The sequence below is a fragment of the Necator americanus genome, chromosome III (assembly GCF_031761385.1).
Source record: "Necator americanus strain Aroian chromosome III, whole genome shotgun sequence".
Lineage (NCBI taxonomy): Eukaryota > Metazoa > Nematoda > Chromadorea > Rhabditida > Ancylostomatidae > Necator > Necator americanus.
In genome coordinates this window covers 20,424,684-20,444,929 of record NC_087373.1, presented here as the reverse complement: position 1 = coordinate 20,444,929, position 20,246 = coordinate 20,424,684, and the positions used below count along the sequence as shown (strand labels likewise).

Below are 20,246 nucleotides of genomic sequence, written 5' to 3'. Positions count from 1 at the left end.
GAGGTCCAATTATCCAAACTGATGTCTTTAAGGCGATGCGCTGGTATCAGAAGAAATTTCTTGCTGGTTGAAAAAGGTTTTCATAGTATTATGACAATGAGGGGTGCTAATCATGCATAGAAGCACTATTGCGTTCACTATAATTGAGAATCGATTTGAGATTTACTCAAGCGTAACTGGCGTGTACAATGACTTGTGGGGGTTAGCCGATGTATCAAATCATTGTTTTTATTCTCGCAGACAAGTTTGGTATCAATTTATCTACCTAGGAGGGACGAAAAACGTGGTTGGCAGCAGGGCAGAATCGAACCTCCAATAGATCATGCTGCAACCACAGCGGAAACTCTAACCGACTTCGCTGCACCGCTCTCATTATATGCATACAGTGCAGTACGTACAGTGCATAATTGCACCAGAAAGGAACACAAATGCTAGAAATTAAGTCTAGTTTATTTTCGTCTAATTCGTAATCTTATTCATAAACAAAGAAAAAAAAAACAATGAAAAACAAAGAAAAGCTTCGGCGACTCGTCGCGATATGCGGAGAGGGCCGCTACACATCGTTGCTGAACACCTTATATGGTAGATGAAGGAGCTGAATCGTAGAAACAATTGAAAAAGGAAAAGAAATAGGTGAAGATAACATGGAAATGGAGTCGATTTCGCCGTTGTTCTTCGATAAGTTCGAGCGGGCACCAGTGTTTTCATTTTTTCAATTATCCACAAGGGTTACCCGCTGGCTTCTCCTTCCACGAGGGGTACGAACAGCATCAATTTTTCTGTAAAGGATTTGTGTTGAGCACTACTGTGCATAATTTCTCATCTTGTACCGTCAGCTCCTTATTTTTCCACATGTATTCATCGCTGTATTTCTGTATTTCACTCTCTAAGAGTACTCATTTAAGCTGAATATTACTTAAAGCTAAGTTGATCCAATTCTGCAATATGGGCCGATCTTCATTTGTCCCAGCACAGAATTTTAAGAGGTACTCGGAAGCAGCATGAAAATGGAAGCACCATGCGTGAAGGGTACCGTTGTCAACTCTTTAAGTGACTCCTTTATGCAGGTTTTCAGAGAGATCAAACATTCAGAATAAGGTTTTTGGAGAGACTTCGGACATCTACAAATCAACAGCTTCATACTATCCTAATTGATCTACAGCTTTAGTATAAGCCCCATGTGCAAGTTCTCGTAGAGATTCCTTCATTAAAACATAGGTGTGATAGGGCGGAGCTGGACCCTCCTCTGGTGAAGGGATCTAGCTGATGGGGTGCAGCTCAAGTGATGAAGACTCCTTCGCTAACCGTCCAAAAATGAATTGGTCGGAGCAAAATAGTGATATTTCTCCATTTGTTATTTCCTTTGATTTATGCTCAAGTTTTGTTCTCAAATAGGTTAACAGAATGTTAACTATCTACTATATAATAACGGGCTTATTCTGTCACGTGTGTCTGTGTGTGTGTGTGTGTGTGTGTGTGTCAGTCACGAAATTCAAAATGAGGGGTGCGACGGGTCCACCGGCGTCGAGTTAATGCCTCGAAGCTAGGAAGCTATAAAATGAGGTGGAAGGGGTCCACCGGCGTCGGATACCTAAGAAGGGGCGACGGGTCCATCGGCGTCGGATACCTATAGAAGGGGGTGCGACGGGTCCCACGACGTCGGATACCAATAGAAGTGGGTGCGACGGGTCCACTGGCGCCGGACATCTATAGAGGGGGAGCTACGGGTCCACCGGCGCCAGATACCAATAGAAGGGGGTGCGACGGCTCCATCGGCGTCAGATACCAATAGAAGGGGGTGCGACGGCTCCATCGGCGTCAGATACCAATAGAAGGGGGTGCGACGGGTCCACCGGCGACAGATTCCTATAGAAGGGGGTGCGACGGGTCCACCGGCGTCGAGTTAATGCCTCGAAGCTAGGAAGCTATAAAATGAGGTGTGAAGGGGTCCACCGGCGTCAGATACCAATAGAAGGGGGTGCGACGGCTCCATCGGCGTCAGATACCAATAGAAGGGGGTGCGACGGGTCCACCGGCGACAGATTCCTATAGAAGGGGGTGCGACGGGTCCACCGGCGTCGAGTTAATGCCTCGAAGCTAGGAAGCAAAAAGAGGTGGAGGGTCCACCGGCGTCGGATACCTATAGAAGGCGGTGCGACGGGTCCATCGGCGTCGGATACCTATAGAAGGGGGTGCGACGGGTCCCACGACGTCGGATACCAATAGAAGTGGGTGCGACGGGTCCACTGGCGCCGGACATCTAAGAGGGGCACGGGTCCACCGGCGCCAGATACCAATAGAAGGGGTGCGACGGCTCCATCGGCGTCAGATACCAATAGAAGGGGGTGCGACGGGTCCACCGGCGACAGATCCTATAGAAGGGGTGCGACGGGTCCACCGGCGTCGAGTTAAAGCCCAGCCGAAGCTATAAAAGAGGTGTGAGGGGTCCACCGGCGTCGGATACCTATAGAAGGGTGCAACGGGTCCATCGGCGTCGGATACCTATAGAAGGGGTGCGACGGGTCCCACGACGTCGGACACCTATAGAAGGGGGTGCGACGGGTCCACTGGCGCCGGACATCTATAGAGGGGGAGCACGGGTCCACCGGCGCCAGATACCAATAGAAGTGGGTGCGACGGGTCCACCGGCGTCAGATACCAATAGAAGGGGTGCGACGGCTCCATCGGCGTCAGATACCAATAGAAGGGGTGCGACGGGTCCACCGGCGCAATCCTAGAAGGGGGTGCGACGGGTCCACCGGCGTCGAGTTAATGCCTCGAGCTAGGGCTATAAAAGAGGTGGAAGGGGTCCACCGGCGTCAGATACCAATAGAAGGGGTGCGACGGCTCCATCGGCGTCAGATACCAATAGAAGGGGTGCGACGGGTCCACCGGCGACGATTCCTATAGAAGGGGTGCGACGGGTCCACCGGCGTCGAGTTAATGCCTCGAAGCTAGGAAGCTATAAAATGAGGTGTGAAGGGGTCCACCGGCGTCGGATACCTATAGAAGGCGGTGCGACGGGTCCATCGGCGTCGGATACCTATAGAAGGGGGTGCGACGGGTCCCACGACGTCGGATACCAATAGAAGTGGGTGCGACGGGTCCACTGGCGCCGGACATCTATAGAGGGGGAGCTACGGGTCCACCGGCGCCAGATACCTATGGAAGGGGTCCGACGGGTCCACCGGCGCCAGATACCAATAGAAGGGGGTGCGACGGGTCCACCGGCGCCAGGTACCTATAGAAGGGGGTGCGACGGGTCCACCGGCGTCGAGTTAAGCCTGACTAGGAAGATGGGTGGAGGGTCCACCGGCGTCGGATACCTATAGAAGGGTGCGACGGGTCCATCGGCGTCGGACACCTAAAAGGGGGCGACGGGTCCCCGGCGTCGGATACCTAAGAGTGCGACGGGTCCAGGCGCGGAACTAAGGGGGGCACGGGTCCACCGGCGCGACCAATACGGCGACGGGTCCACCGGCGCAATACCAGAAGGGGTGCGACGGTCCACGGCGTCGGATACCATAGAAGGGGGTGCGACGGGTCCACCGGCGCAGATCCTATAGAGTGCACGGGTCCACCGGCGTCGGAACCATAGAGGGGGCGACGGTCCATCGGCGTCAGATACCAATAGAGGGTGCGACGGGTCCACCGGCGCAGATCCTATAGAAGGGGGCGACGGGTCCACCGGCGTCGATCCTGAATAGGAAGTGCGAGGGTCCACCGGCGTCGGATACCTAAGAAGGGGCGACGGGTCCATCGGCGTCGGAACCTATAGAAGGGGGCGACGGGTCCCACGCGTCGGATACCAAAGGTGCACGGGTCCAGGCGCGGACACTATAGAGGGCACGGGTCCACGGCGCCAGAACAATAGAAGGGGTGCGACGGTCCATCGGCGCAGATACAATAGAAGGGGGCGACGGGTCCACCGGCGCAGATCTAAGAAGGGGTGCGACGGATCCACCGGCGTCGGACTTATAAAATGAAGGGGTCCACGGCGTCGATACTAAGACGGGCACGGGTCCATCGGCGTCGGACACTATAGAAGGGGGGCGACGGGTCCCACGACGTCGGATACCTATAGAAGGGTGCGACGGGTCCACGGCGCCGGACATCTATAGAGGGGCACGGGTCCACGGCGCCAGATACCAATAGAAGGGGTGCGACGGGTCCACCGGCGTCAGATACCAATAGAAGGGGTGCGACGGGTCCACCGGCGCAGATCCTATAGAAGGGGGTGCGACGGGTCCACCGGCGTCGATGCTGCGCCGGCCCAGATGTCCAGAAAAGAGTGCGACGGGTCCACCGGCGTCAGATACCTAAGAAGGGGTGCGACGGGTCCACAGGTCGATACCTATAGAAGGGGTGCAACGGGTCCACAGGTGTCGATACCTATAGAAGGGGTGCGACGGGTCCACCGGCGTCGATTCTGCGCCGGCCCAGATGTCAGAAAAGAAGTGCGACGGGTCCACCGGCGTCAGATACCTATAGAAGGGGGTGCGACGGGTCCACAGGTGTCAGATACCTATAGAAGGGGGCAACGGGTCCACGGTGTCAGATACCATAGAAGGGGTGCGACGGGTCCACCGGCGACAGATACCTATAGAAGCAGGTGCGACGGGTCCACCGGCGTCGATACCAATAGAAGGGGTACGACGGTCCACCGGCGACAGATACCTATAGAAGCAGGTGCGACGGGTCCAGCGGCGCCAGATACCTGTAGAAGGGGTGCGACGGGTCCACCGGCGCCAGATGGCCATAATATGGGGTGCGAAGGGTTCACTGGCGTCGGATTGGTGCGCCGGCACCAGATCCCTATAGAAGGGGGTGCGACAGGTCCACCTGGCGTCGAAATAGTGCGCAATAACTTCGTGTGCATGACGCAAAATATAGATGGTTGCAGCCATTTCATAGCCGTGGCCACTGTATCGCTTTGCTTTACACCCTATATGACTCCTCCGCGTGTCCATCTCCTTCTTCGTTCGCCTCAAGTTGGTAGCATGCCGCTCTCAGAAAGTGGAAACACGCATGCAAACGGGTGCTTAAATAGTGGCAAGATGTTTATGTGATCTGACGTGGAACGTTATCTTTATCAGTAGGATGATGTCTTTCACGTAATTTTATCCCGAAACGTCATTCTTTGATAACTGTTTATAGAACAGAGGAGGAAAACCCATATTTCGCGTGATACTTTTAAATTTTGTCTATAATATATTGATAAGGGGTGTTTGAAGCTGAAGGTCGAATGTTCTCAAAATGTAGAACTGACGCGTTTAGGAAGATATGAAATGAAATGTTTCGCCCTTAGTTATAATATAAAAAGGAAGAAAGATTGTTGGAGATGCACAAGTCCAATTTCGTAGAAAACGGCACTAATATTAATTTTCATTCATCAGTGAAGGCGAGCGAAGCAAACTCCACAGAAAGTCTGAAGTCCGGCTTTAGCCGGACGTTCAGACTGGTTAAGAATAAGCAGTATCAATTGCCAGGTCATGAATCTCACAGCACTTCACTTTGTTCATTTTTGGAAACGCAGAGATCACTTTTTGCTCTTTTTTGATCACTGACTGATTTTTGTGCTTGTAAAGCATTGTTCCAGCATCTGAACTTGCATTTCTTTCAGCCGTACCTTTACATTGACAATATCGGCTTGTGCACATGACACGGGAAGTAACTAGGTACCATCATGAGAAGCGTTTAAAGAACACACGGTAGTACCTTATTACCGCTGTCGAACAGAATGTAGAGTAGATTTTGATGCTAAGAGGGTGGAGAATCCCCGAGAACAAAGTACATTCTATATGTGTACAAGAACAGCTCTTGTTGTGTGAAAATAATTACAAAGAAGGACTACTTGGGTGACGTTTTCTAAAGTGGTAGTTGGCCAAATTCTAGTTCTTAAAGGCAACTAAAGTATCGTAAAGAAAGACAACATAAAGTATCACGAAGTATGTTGGGTTTCTTTCACTAACAGATAAGATAGGCGTGTAATTCACAAGTATGAGCTTGATCTTGCTCAATTCTCCTTGGTAATCGAGAAAAAGGCGTATTTGATGATGTGACTGATTGAAAATTGGGCTCTTCCGATTACCCATAAATAGTTGCATCCTTGGTGAGACAGATCGAGCAACTGCTGTTTCATACGCCTTTTTTTCTGGGCTACTTAAGGGAATTGAACATTATCCTCTTCATACTCTTCGTACTTCCTATCTATTTGTGGAAGGATCTCAAAATCATCAATTCCGTTTTACGCTTTCTTTAAAGGCATCACCCAAGAATCTGAGGTGGTAGGGATTTAAAGGCATCACCCCACGAATCTGAGGTGGTAGGTGGAGTATTCGTATACGGGATCGTAGATTAAGGAGAGAGGAGTAATTCCGTCCATTTCTTCCTAATTGCCATAAAAAACTGCCCGGAATATACGGCATCGGGCGTTCCGGCGCGCTATTTTCTACAACGAGTTCGATTTTAGCGCGCCAGCCGTGTGCACACGCCGCATCTTCCGGGCCGTTTTTTACGTCAATTAGCAAGAAATGGACGGAATCACCCACCTCTCCATAATCTTCGATCCCGTATACGAATACTCCACCTGAAATCCATACCACCTCAGATTCGTGGGGCGATGCCTTTAAGCAACTGATCTGTTCTGTCAAGCAAAGAAATAGATGTCAGTTGTTTACATATTACAAAGCTTTCTCGGTGTGTATTATAAGTTAGCTGTTATTTAATTTCTTTTACTTTACAAATAACGAACAAGATGTAATTCTGTGTGTGCCATCGTGTGTTTCACCGTAAGTGGTATAGTTGCGTGAACAACAGTTGTCCCATGCAGTATCTCGTTGCGATCACATTTACCCTTCCTGCTTGCGAACAGGATCTTTGCGATGCCAAACCTTCTCTGCTATCTTTTCTCGATTCTTTCTCTTCACTATTTCTGCAGTTTAAAACTTTCTTCTATTACATAAAGTGTCCACTGACGATGTGAAAAAGTTCGCGCGATGCCCTCCTATTTCCAGGTCGAGCTCACTGTTGCTGGTGGCTGCAGAAATGTAGCTGACCAGGCTCGCGTTAAGGAGCTGAAGAATCTTGCAGCGCAGTGGGGACTGACTTCCAATATAAACTGGAAGCTCAATGTGGCTTATGAAGAGTTGCTCGATGTTCTTTCGGTTAGTATTTGCTATTGTTGAAAAGTCTACTTTACTCTACTACCTATTCTGAAGTTTCTTCCGTCGTCTTACTTATTCATACAGTTATCAAAGTATTGTGGCCGCTTTTTCATTATTTCTTTTCTGCTACAGTTGAATGTGAACGTGTGCACTGCGCACGAATCGGGAACCTACAAGAGATTAGATATCCCAGTGAGCCACTATTATGGGTTCTACCTGTGGTACTATTTTTCAATAGCTTTTTTTTTGTCAGATACATGGCGTTGGCGTTAAGGGAATATGTAATGAACATCTCTAGGAGTCGTTGATTTCCTTACATACGATGTGGAACGAACATTTTGGTATTTCTGTAGTGGAAGGAATGGCTGCTGGTACGATTATGTTGGCACATGATTCTGGTAAATTTATTCAGCTTCTCAAATAGGCAGCAATATAGTTTCGCATGTATGAGCTTTCTCCCAACACTTTCCGTTTTTCGTTTTAGGTGGGCCCCAGCTGGACATTTTACTACCAATCGATGGAAAGAAAGAGACACAACCGATGGGATTTCTCGCAGCTACACGAGAAGGTATATTATTTGGCACCTGCAAAGCATTCCGTATTTCTTAATTTATTAAAGTAGAGTAGGAATGGTAGCCGTTTTTATCCATATCACTTGAAGAATCTGCACAACAGTTTACCGCCTCATAGTGGCGTGGAGGTGACACTGGGCGTCGAACTGCGATGCACAACGGAGGTTCGTCCTCCGGCAGGGTCTCCCAAGCTGAGAAGGAGTTCGACACATCCGACGTTCCGACTTCTCGGAATCGGAAGCCTAGCTAAGAGTAAACCACTGCTAAGATTCACCATCGTCTTGGCAAAATGTCGCAAGGTGGTTCCCTGATCCATATAGGTTGGTTGACGACCTGTGGTGAAAGCTGAGCTCGCCGTGGCATGGCTGCTTAGTTTGGGGAAAAGTCTCTTTGCCACTCCAGCATATTCACTCCCTCAGTACCCTGCACACTGGACCCTGCCGTCTCAGACGTCGGACGGTATGGCGACCGGCGAGAGGCGATCAAATCTCAGGTTGCTCAGGACGTCATTGATTCTGGACCAAGGCGACACACGCACGACTCGCCATGGAGACTGTCTCAGACTGTGTACTTACAACGCGAGAACAGTTTCCACAGACGCTGACCTGCATGCCCTTCCCGGAGCTGCAGAGCGCATCAAATTTCACGTGATTGCTCTGCAGGAGACCAAGTACAGAAGGAGCGACGTGCGACAGATGAATGACGGTACACTCGTCATTCGTGGAGAGAAGGTTATGTCGCGAAATGTAGGCGGTGTTGGTTTTGTTGTGCACCCATCTGTCGTCCATCTCGTCGATTCTCACGAAATCCTGTCACCTCGTCTGGCCATTCTTCGCCTCCGCCCTCTGCGCCAAAAATCCATCAGTATCATCAACTGCTACTCACCAACATCAGCAACTGATGAATCCGAATTGGATGCGTTTTACGAGGAGCTGGAGGAAGTAGTCCGCAACGAGAAGTCCTACAAATTCGTTGTCGGAGACTTCAACGCAAAAGTAGGAAAGGCCACAGAAGAGGAATACAGGATTGGAAGATTTGGACTAGGGGACCGGAATGAAAATGGCAATCGTCTCGCCGGACTGTTGTCCGCCGCTCGCCTCTTTCATGGGAACTCTCTTTTCATGAAAAAAGATCATCGTCGGTGGACATGGGAATCGCCCAATGGCGCGACTCGTGCGGAGATCGACCACATACTCACCAACCGGAGGTGGTGTCTACTTGACGTCTCAGTAGTACCATCCTTTTGTAGTGGTTCTGATCACCGTCTCCTTCGTGCGAAAATACGACTCAGCCACACGATGGAAAAGAACATCTGCTATCGGCAACGAAGGAGAAAAGAAGTCGTCTACGACGATTGCGTACTCGAGGACTGCTTGTCCCAAGGTGACTGGCACATCGAGGAGGACCCAAACGTGGACTACGAGATGCTGCTCAGAGGATTACGAGCCTGTGCTGAACGCGCCTCGAAGCCGCGCACGACAAACTTGGATCGAATTTCGAAGACCACCAAGGCATTGTTGGAAAGAAGAAGGGCTTTGAGGCTTGATCCGAATGCATCGCACATTGAGGGGTTAGTAGCAAGCACTAGCTGCAGAAAAGCGTTGCAGGAGGATCTTTTGAAGTACAGGCAGAAGAAGATTCTAGAAGCAGCACAAAGAACGAGTCTAAGGAAGTGCCGCAGGGATCTCCGCGAATATAATATTCCGCTAGCAACCTTGATGAGCAAAGACGGGACTCGCACGTCTTCTCATCGTGAGATTGAAATCATTACGAAGAAGTTCTACTCGAACTTTTTCCGTTCATCAACTCCTGTGTCAAGCCCAATCATCCCCACTGGCGAAGCTCCACCACGGATTCTCCCTTCGGAAGTACGAGTCGCTATCAAGAGCATGAAACCTGGCACCGCCTCCGGACCTGATTTTATATCAGCAGACTTTCTTCGGGCTGTTCGCCATCCGCTTCATGTAATCTTAGCAGCGCACATGACATCCCACCTTCAGAAAGAAAGGATCCCAGACCAGTGGAAGACCTCGCGAACCGTTCTTATCCATAAGAAAGGTGACCGAGAGGACCTTCGGAACTACCGTCCGATATGCTTGCTGAGCGTGTTATACAAAGTATTCACTAAGATCATCCTCACGCGCATATCTAGGACGCTGGATGAAGCCCAGCCTCAAGAACAAGCTGGATTCCGCCAGGGATTTAGCTGCTTGGACCACATTCAGACCGTGTCGAGGGTCATAAAGGTTTGCCGGGAATACCGCTTCCCCCTTGTTCTAACCTTCGTCGACTATGAGAAAGCCTTTGGCAGCGTAGAAACGAATGCAATACTGTCAGCACTGGTCGATCAAGGTGTGGACGCGTCGTATGTGAGGACATTAGCCAATTGCTACGATCGATGCACGACTAGGATACAGCTTTTCCACCGCCCTCTCACCATACCCATTGGAAAGGGGGTACGACAAGGCGATACTATATCGCCGAAGCTGTTCACGGCTGCATTTCAATGGATAATGAAATCACTATCCTGGGAAGAAAGGGGCATACGTGTTGATGGAAGGTTTCTTTCGAACCTTCGTTTCGCGGACGACATCCTTCTCTTTTCGAGCAGTACCAATGAAGCAGAAACGATGCTCAACGAATTGAACGAAGCAGGGAAGAGAATAGGACTACGAATAAACAGAAAGAAGACACAGTTCATGAAGAACGCCCACTGCGAGGACGGAGGAGTACAACTTGAACGCTCCCAAATCGTGGAAACTCCGTCATACGCATACCTCGGACGTTCTATGAACATGGAAAACCACTTGAAGGAAGAACTGGATAGAAGAATGAGAGCAGCATGGGCGGCATTCGCAGCCGTCAGGGAAGCTACGGACCAACTGACGGACGAGGATCTTCGTGCCCATCTGTTCGACTCGACAGTCCTTCCAGCGCTCTGTTACGCAGCGGAGACGTGGGCAGACACCGCGGCCACGTCTAGGAAGCTACTTACTACCCACAGAGCTCTTGAGAGATGTCTCCTGAAGTTTAACCGGCGCACACAACACCTTGCCGGTCTTCGTAGCTCCGACTCCGAAAAGGAATGCCCCGTCTTCGCGACCCAGCGGAATATGTATCGAAAGCAAAACATAGATGGGCCGGTCTCATCATGATAAGAATCGACGATAGATGGACTAAAAGAACGCTAGAGTGGATCCCAAGGGGCACTAAACGCCCCCGAGGGAGACCGCCAAGGAGATGGGGTGACGTGTTCACTGTACGGATGGACCAGCTGAGAGCTCAGCTGGATACGGCTCAAGGACCTCGTCAACGTCACTCACGAAGCTTGAGAACATCTTGGATGACAATGGCGAGGGAACGAAACGAGTGGAAGAGATGCTGGGGCCTGCACGTCCAGTGAAGACGGGCCATCTAAGTATCTAAGCAAGTAAGCACTTGAAGAATATTACGGAATATGTAACCAAAATGTTAAGAACAGCTTTTGAAAAGAAGTTGATTCGACTAAATTCATGCTTGTGCAGTCATTCCCACGAATTTCGTGTGCTCAGAAGTGTTTCTTGCACATCTCACGCAGCAATCAAATTCTCTTCAAGAGCTAGGTTTGATCAACATTCTTAAACACTGTCATTATTGTTAATACATTACGAAATAACCACATGCCGATTAAGCTCGCTATTTAGCTGCTATTCTACCACTATGAAAATTGCCCAATTCTCTAAAAGTTCGTATCTGTGGGCTATCCCACCCCTTAGACAAAACGTGTTGCATTTACCACTTCATAAGTATGGTAGACTTCTGCACAAATATAGACACATTTAACATAGTTGCCATTTAACAGTTGATAATATTGAGCGTATGAAAATCAAAGCAATTAAAGTCCATGAAGGAACAGTTATGTGAACGCAGAAATATCTGGTCATTACAGTAAGGCCGACTACGATAATCCCTGTGATCTAAATTTTTGTGTTTTCGGTTTTTTTCATTTTGGGTTGCTTTTCATATTTCTGCAGGTCTGCCTTTTATATCTTATTTTTGGTAGTATGATATATATGATCAAATTAGTCCACTGTCTTTGTGCCTTTCTTAGTTTGGAAAGAATGCTATATATCTGCCGGTTTCCTTCCACTGTAAAGTTGTAGAGAATCATTTCACTTTGATGTATAGCAGAAAGATCTATTTTATTTTCTATCTTGTGACAAACGTTTCAGAGTATGTGCGACTTATACTGCACATTATTGACATGACCCGGGCAGAACGCGACGCAGTTCGCAGAGCTGCACGAAAATCGGTGAGCAGGTTCAGCGAGTATGAGTTTGATCGCAACTGGAACACTGCTATTGAGCCATTGTTGATGTGATCTTATTTCGTTCTTATAGGTGGATTTACATTTTGTGATATCAGAGTTTCTTTTTATAGTTCTTTTCTTTTAATAGCTAAATAGTTTTTTTTTAATTTTCTTTGCATTTCACACCTTTTTAGATGACTTTCTCTTTGTCTTCATCTTTATGATAGTGCACTTGGTATTTCTTACGTAACTAATTTGTTTTGAACATATGCAATTTATCACAAGAAAGTTGCTGGGACATCAGTATTTTTGAAAAAAAAAAACTTTTGTCTTATTGTTATATTTTGTTGCGAGAGGGTCCTTAGAATTTTCCAGTGGATCAGTTCCAGTTCTTTCTAGTTCCTCATGTGTCACCTGTGTCATCTTGTTGTTTGGCACATTATTACCCAACTTTTAAATGATTATTTCATTGTTTCATGAAAGGTGTTGCAGTATGATTGGTTGTGGTTCAGAGACAATTTGACTAAAATTTGTTCTTAATTATCGGAACACGGTACATGTTTTCCTAGCGGGTGTATTACTGAATGGTTCATCATGTTAGATATTGTATGTTTATTTTTCTAAATTAAAGTTTCTTTCACTGCTTCCAGTTTTTATGATAATAAGGTCACCAGAACCTTTCTTTCTTTGAAATTTCTTTTGCATGGCCTTTTGAGTAGTCGAGATTGCACCTCTTCGGCTTGACATTTCCAGATGAAACTTTATTCGATTTTAATCTACCACAAACGGAGTGATGGTACTGTGCGGGCATTCAAATCTGCATTTGATCTCTCCTCTTTCAGTTTCTTTCAGAGAGGCTCTGTTCAGGTAAATTTATTTAAAATGGTATTTCCTAATGTATGTTCTCTCCTGGGAACAACTATACAGGCAATGTATTCTTTTTTGTTTTGTTTCGTATTATTTCAGTTATGTCATAATCAAATGACACTTATTTTTTACCCTTGTTGCATCATTCTCACTTTCTATTTGCTTTATTTTGTTCTCGTAATTAGCTGAAATAGCTGCGTTGCCTTTCAAATATATGATGTTCTTGAGGCTGCCAATGAATTTTTGAGTACTCTCAAAACCATAACCTCAAATTTGCAAGATTTTCACCATAGAGAAATTCAGTTATCATTTCCTGATTGAGTTTCTAAGTGGACAGATCGTTTTATCTTTAGCGAGGCTCCTGTGGTTGAAACTTCTTACTTCATGCTGCAATATCACGTTGGTTGAGTTGTTGTTGTTGGTTGAGAAAAAAATGCTGTGCTTTATTCAACATTTATCCGGCGATTGTGAGCAACTCATATTTGCGCAGCCTATAGCTGGCTTTCGCAATGGGGGAGAAGTCAAAAGAACAGTTTGCCTTACAGAAAGCTAAAGCTCTCTAGGAGGCATAACCGCATGCACCGAAAATGTCGCAAATTACTGACGAGACTGATAAACAGAACAGGGAACTAGTAAACAGATTTTCCGTAGGTTATACGATGAGGATCGATCTGCAGACAACTTGCTCAAGACTCCTTTTTATAAGAAAACAGATTCTCTCTAGCACTAACGTTTACTTAAGTTTTAGCATGCAATGCTATCCGTTAAGTTTACTGAGGTTGATTATGTTGTATTCCTCCACTAATGATTGGTTCCAAAGGTGCTGAGATTCTCATTTGAAACCGCCAAAATACAAGCAAACAGATTTTTTTCAGTTCTCACCAACAGCGTTCCCTTTGATCTTATCCGTTTGAAAGCAGGTTCCATCTAATTTTTTGGTATATGTATATTAAAGAAATGAAATTCTTGGATTTGAGGTCGTATGTAAGGAGCCTGCAAGTGCTTCCTCCTCCCGAAGGCGGAATAAGGAAAAAAATGCACAGTTCAATCCCTATGAGGATACGCTCACGCGTTCGACTTCAATTCAGAATCGTTTGAGGTTTATGAGGGAGTATTCAGTCTCACAATGACTTGCGGGGACGACATGATGTGTCGAATCAGTGTTTCCATCATACCACATAAGTGTCTGGGTCCCATTTATCGATCCTGCATAGATGAAACTCTTTCTTGGCACCAATGCGGTTTTGAACCGTCAGTCGTCCCGTAGCAAGCACCTCTTACCGACTTCGCTACACACGCCCCTGAAGCTGGATCCAACATAGTATTGTGTTCCCTTCAGTACTAAGTTGTGTTCATTTTGTACTTTACAAACATTGGAGAAAAACTGCAGCAACATTCCCTACAAAGCCAAATATCAACTAGATCAACAACATAAATTTTCCTTTAAGCACGTAGGTTTCGAAAAGTTCCTGGAGGTCCGGGCCAAATAAGGTACAGATGCTAAATACTTCTGCAGATTTACTTGGAAACCTTCGTAGTGTTAGATGCTGGCTATGGTCGCTACGAATAGTAGCTTGTCTATGAAGTGGATTCCTCCGTTTAGGGGAATTGACTAGACAGGAGGGGCCAGACTTGTTAATTCACCTGATCATGTGAATATTCGAAAGAGTCCATTATTAATAGCTGAAAAACTTACTAAAGTGCCAAATTTTTGCCTTAGATTTATGGGTCGTTTTTATCTTCATGTTTTTACGACTCCTGAGATCTCTTTCTTTTGAGATTGGGTTCATTTTCATTGTTATGTTCATTTCTTTTTTCACCATAGGTTAATTCGAGCGAGAAAGTGTAGATATCATTGGTGGTTGTGTTGCTAATCTTAATTTGTTCGGAAGTTATTTTCGCTTCTGCAAAAAAAAATTGTAAAATGAAGCTACTGTAACTTAACTCAAGTGTTATTTTTGTATATTTCTTGGGGCAGTAGTTTTGTACAATATCCGTGTTCAAATAGAGTCAATATAATATAAAGTATCAGCAGTATTCATATCAAATATTTATGGATTTTTTTGGAAATTAATAATTTGCATAAATTATTTCTCAGCAAGCCAAAAAGTGCAGGAGACTATGTGCACGGAAATATTGTAGCTAATAATTTTCAAGGCTTCTTTGATTAAAATTATTTTTGGTATCTTTTAATTCTGTATTACAGAGACTGTGAGCATAGCCAAGTCATTCTTGGCTCTAAATCTGCCTTCTATTAATCCTTTGTTTATCCTATTTTTCTGTCTTATTCATTCCATTTACTCCTCAAAATATGGAGAAAGTTCGTACTGCCATGCGAATTGATTATCCTTGTGCAAAACAGACTAAGTAAATTAATTGAATAAACTAATTGAAAGATTAGGTTGACTCGTAATAAAGATTATCTGTGCCCTACAAATGCGCGAGTGATCTTCTTTTCTGCATTATTTTCACTTTGCTTCCAGGAGTTCATGCAGTTTACGGGCAAGTTGCTTGTGGAACGATCAGGCATGGGCGCACGTAGTACTGTCAAGGAAAATGAATACTTCTGTCATTGCTATGTACGCAGCGATGGCTTGGCGGCGGTCTCGGTGACAGATGGGGAGTATCAGGTCTGCATTTGTGATATTACATGTTCATCGTCCAGCAAACTTATTACTTTGTACAACGATTTCCACTATTTTGTGTTCGTAAGCTTCTTTAAATCATTTTTCTAGGCGCGTGTCGCAATGAGCATGATGACAAGGGTTCTTGATGACTTCACATCTAAGGTTAACCATTCCCAGTGGGTTGGTACTCTTATGCATTCTGAGGTGTTGTTTCATTTTATCCTATTTCAATTGGTCAATTCCAGCCGCAAATCCAGTCTGAGAAGGATTGTTTTTACACGGGCCTTCCAGAATTGCTGACTAAATGGCAAAATCCACGTGAAGCGGATCCTATGACTCGGGTTCAGGTACCTAACCGGAGCTTCCTCTCAAGAAAGCAAATTTTTCTTCGCATAAGTTATCAACGTTATCTGCACTTTAGGAAGAGGTGGAGGAAACGAAAATAGTCATGCACAACACCATACAATCAGTCCTTGAACGAGGTGATTCCCTCTACGCTTAGAGTTTTTCTAATCAATTAGACTTCTCTTGCTTCCGCCCTACTGCAGAATTCGATTCACAGCAGGAATCAAATCTTATAATTTGTATCTTTTCCAATAATGACTATTTTGAACCAAACGTTTAAACTTAACGTATGGGCAGCGCTGTCAGATTTCTATGTTCAACATCGATGTTTAGAAAACGATAAGAAGAACAAGGAAAATAACATTTTAAGTGTAACTTCGGGGTTATCAAACCATATTCAGCCTTTAAAGTCCCCTTTTTAAAATCGCAATCTCGCCGAAAGTGCTGTTCAAAACAGTTTTTCTCAATTTGTCATTTATGGAACATTACCAGCATTGGTTCCGTAGTGCTTCTAAGTTGGCTATAGATGCACCTACTGCGACTAACTGTGGACCGATTTCTTACTAGTGCACTCCCACGGAAAATCTTATAAGAACTTCTAAACTGTGCTTTCGTGGTGAAACACCGTGGCTATTGACGAATTCTACTTTTTCTTCAAGTAATGGTGAAATTACTCTATCAAGCACAGCTGAACAGTCACACTTCGTAGCAGAAACTATGCAGGTTACCTTGTTTCCAGGCCTAAAAAAACCTGATGGGAGAGTTTTTGCATGTTATCTTCTCTCAATAATTGTCGTTTGCTAATTATTCGAAGAGTTATGAGTTTCATGCCTTCGTACTGAACTTGAGGCTAGTTTAGAGTTTATTTTTTGTACAATATCCTTTATGCGGTAACATTAGCCAAGTTCAATCAATTACCTTCTTTACACGCAACCTGTCGCTTATACTTTGCTCAATTTCCGAACTTTGCTGTTAACATATGCCGGTTCTGATCATTATTGTTGTTGTGTTGACGCGGAGGTTAGTTGCCTTCGTTTACACTAATACTGGTGTGATTGGGCATATGCTCTTAAGAGAGGTATGTGTGCTGTTTTTACAATGCCGAGAAATGAGTACACAAAAGAGACATAGCTAACTAACTAATTAATTACTATTTACCAATGATAAGCAAAGCAGTCTGAACGTTCGATTAAAGCCGGACTTCAGACTTTCTGTGGTGTTCGCTTCGCTTCTCTTCACTGATCAACGAAAATCAATATTAGTGCCCTTTTCCGTGAAATTAGACTTGTGTACCTCTAACAATCTTTCTTCATCTTTTTTAATATAAACAAAGGCGAAGGATTTCATAGTTTTCTTTCTAAACGCGTCAGATCTACATTTGCAGAACATTCGAGCTTCAGCTTCAAACACTCTGTCGATACCAATATAATGTAGACACAATTTGAAAGTATTACTCGAAATTTGGGTATTCCTCCTGTTTCTACCCGAGAGTTATCAAAGAATGATGTTTTAGCACAAAATGACGTGAAAGATATCACCCTGATAAAGATAAGGTTTTACGTCACACACACACACACACACACACACACACACACACACACACACACACACACACACACACACACACACACACACACACACACACACACACACACACACACACACACACACACACACACACACACACACACACACACACACACACACACACACACACACACACACACACACACACACACACACACACACACACACACACACACACACACACACACACACACACACACACACACACACACACACACACACACACACACACACACACACACACACACACACACACACACACACACACACACACACACACACACACACACACACACACACACACACACACACACACACACACACACACACACACACACACACACACACACACACACACACACACACACACACACACACACACACACACACACACACACACACACACACACACACACACACACACACACACACACACACACACACACACACACACACACACACACACACACACACACACACACACACACACACACACACACACACACACACACACACACACACACACACACACACACACACACACACACACACACACACACACACACACACACACACACACACACACACACACACACACACACACACACACACACACACACACACACACACACACACACACACACACACACACACACACACACACACACACACACACACACACACACACACACACACACACACACACACACACACACACACACACACACACACACACACACACACACACACACACACACACACACACACACACACACACACACACACACACACACACACACACACACACACACACACACATGTGACAGAATGAGCCCGTTATCATGATATATAATATCATATGATATCATGATAATTGCATTATACTGCAAGATTTAGGAGGTGAAAGTGCAGCTTATTAGGTCGATAAAACTATTATAACAATACCATGTATTGAATGCTACCTTTTCTGCTTTGTATGAAATAGTGTGTTCTTTACTGGCCACGCTTAAAGTTATACAAATATACGGAAAAGAGAAGTGAGGAATCGGATACGAGTGGAGGTCATGAGATCATTTTGTGGGAATGTGTAGTCTTTCGTGGGTTTGAACTTAGGAAATTTCTGGTATTTAATGTTTTACAAGATGACTCTTCTTTGAATTCATTTTATGTCGTCCGGTTGTGTTCTGTTTCATCACGATCGTAAGTATGCGTTGGTAAAGCTCTTGGTAAGGCTTCTATAACTTTGCTGAATTACAATGTCTTCATTTACAGGAGAAAAGTTAGATGATCTCGTCAAGAAAAGTGAGAATCTATCCGACCAGTCAAAGCTGTTCTACACGCAGGCTCGAAAGATGAATAAGTGTTGCAACTACTATTGATTGTCTATATTATTTTTCGTTGTGGTGGCATACGTTCGAAAATTCATCTGTCCTGCGATGTACCACTCTTAGTGTTTGTATTTTTGACTTTTTCTCTGCCTTTTTTGTCTTTATGTTGCTGTTTTTAGGATGTGCTCTTTATAAGACATTTGATGAGCATCATCTTTTTTCTTGCCTGTTTCCATCTTTTTAGATTTCTCTCTAATTTTCTGTAATCAAACAATTCAGATTTTATACATTGTTGTATCCAGTGTTTTTGACATTAGCTTTGGTAAGGGTACTGCATAACTTTGGGCACCGTTCTGGAATGCTTCTATTTCACACGCGTTAATGAGAACGTCAGGTATAGTACTGACTTTTTCTGCCGTCACTCGTAGGATGATATGCTGATTTTTTTAAATCGTCACTAACTATTATGGTAGAAGATTCGGAGATGTGCGGTTCACCAGTGTATATGTTTGTATGTTTTCTTAATCTACTATCATATTTGTAGTTACGCGTCACTTTCCCAGAAGTATTATTATGTTTTGTTTCAATCCGTCAAATCATGCAGATTTGTCAGAGTTATCATGCAGATTGCGGATGCTATCTTTCTACAATGGTTCCTGGTGCAGGTACACCATGCTTTTGTGCAGATAAGCACCTTGATAAACGAATTCCACAGCATGCTTCAGTCTTTCATAATCCTTGGATCATCCATTTTGTTAGTATACACAGCGAAAACAGCTATCTCTCAAATGATATTTATATTATGTGGGTTAGAAGGATATAGGCGTATCAACCCACTTGGGATGCGCCGACGCGTTTTACTGCGATTCGTAATCGTTGAGGTTTAGGAACGCGGTGTTGGCCTATGCATTGACTTGCGGGGCCAGCCAATGATCAAGTCAATGCTTTTATCCTCCCAGACAAGTCTGGTACCAATTTATCGACCCCGGAGGGATGAAAGGCTTGGTTTGCACTAGGGCGGTTTCGAACCCTCGACAGTGTGGCTACAACGGCCCTCCAACCGCTTGCGCCACACCCTCCGAGCGGCTTCGAGCATTCCGGCACGCCATTTTCTACAACGAGTTCGATTAGAGCGCGCCAGCCTTATGCACGCGCCGCATCTTACGGACCTTTTTTTACTGCAATTAGGAAGAAATGGACGGAATCACCCTTCTTTCCATAATCTATCACCCCATATAGGAACTCCACCTGAAATCCGTACAACCTCAGATTTGTGGGGTGATGCCTTTAAACGATTCTGAATTGAAGTTGAGCGAACAGACGCACCTATACAGAATGGTCAAGGCAGTACAATTTATTCTCTGATGTTCCGAACGGTTATTCGTAGCTCGAAATGCTCGTGATTTGTCATCCAACATCATTTCACGTGGTAAAATTTACATTCATGATAAATATGATATTAATTC

General features: G+C 45.3%; 3 protein-coding genes across 4 annotated transcripts in view; all 3 read left to right on the top strand.

The window, feature by feature from the left end:
• RB195_010254 (uncharacterized protein) overlaps positions 1 to 12,098 on the top strand; it is a gene marked incomplete at both ends in the record, with an annotated part of 30,787 nt that extends 18,689 nt beyond the window's left edge. Inside the window, 7 exons of one of the 2 annotated variants that reach the window (XM_064191172.1) lie at positions 7,017 to 7,166; positions 7,465 to 7,564; positions 7,651 to 7,734; positions 8,141 to 10,853; positions 11,041 to 11,156; positions 11,263 to 11,340; positions 11,950 to 12,098. In XM_064191172.1, the coding sequence (XP_064048755.1) occupies positions 7,017 to 7,166; positions 7,465 to 7,564; positions 7,651 to 7,734; positions 8,141 to 10,853; positions 11,041 to 11,156; positions 11,263 to 11,340; positions 11,950 to 12,098 (3,390 nt within the window). Of the gene's footprint in view, positions 1 to 7,016; positions 7,167 to 7,464; positions 7,565 to 7,650; positions 7,776 to 8,140; positions 10,854 to 11,040; positions 11,157 to 11,262; positions 11,341 to 11,949 lie in introns of those variants that run through there. The other variant, XM_064191173.1, reaches the window with a different exon arrangement.
• On the top strand, positions 8,200 to 10,893 carry RB195_010255 (uncharacterized protein; the record flags this gene model as incomplete). Its single annotated transcript, XM_064191174.1, has 1 exon — positions 8,200 to 10,893. The coding sequence occupies one exon, from the start codon at positions 8,200 to 8,202 to the stop codon at positions 10,891 to 10,893; it is 2,694 nt and encodes an 897-aa protein (XP_064048756.1).
• Positions 12,099 to 12,779: 681 nt separating the features above from the next.
• Positions 12,780 to 18,831, top strand: RB195_010253 (uncharacterized protein; the record flags this gene model as incomplete). Its single annotated transcript, XM_064191171.1, has 6 exons — positions 12,780 to 12,893; positions 15,377 to 15,523; positions 15,629 to 15,700; positions 15,766 to 15,867; positions 15,942 to 16,002; positions 18,725 to 18,831. 6 exons carry the CDS (start codon positions 12,780 to 12,782, stop codon positions 18,829 to 18,831), a joined length of 603 nt encoding a protein of 200 aa, XP_064048754.1.
• Between the last annotated feature and the right edge of the window lie 1,415 nt (positions 18,832 to 20,246).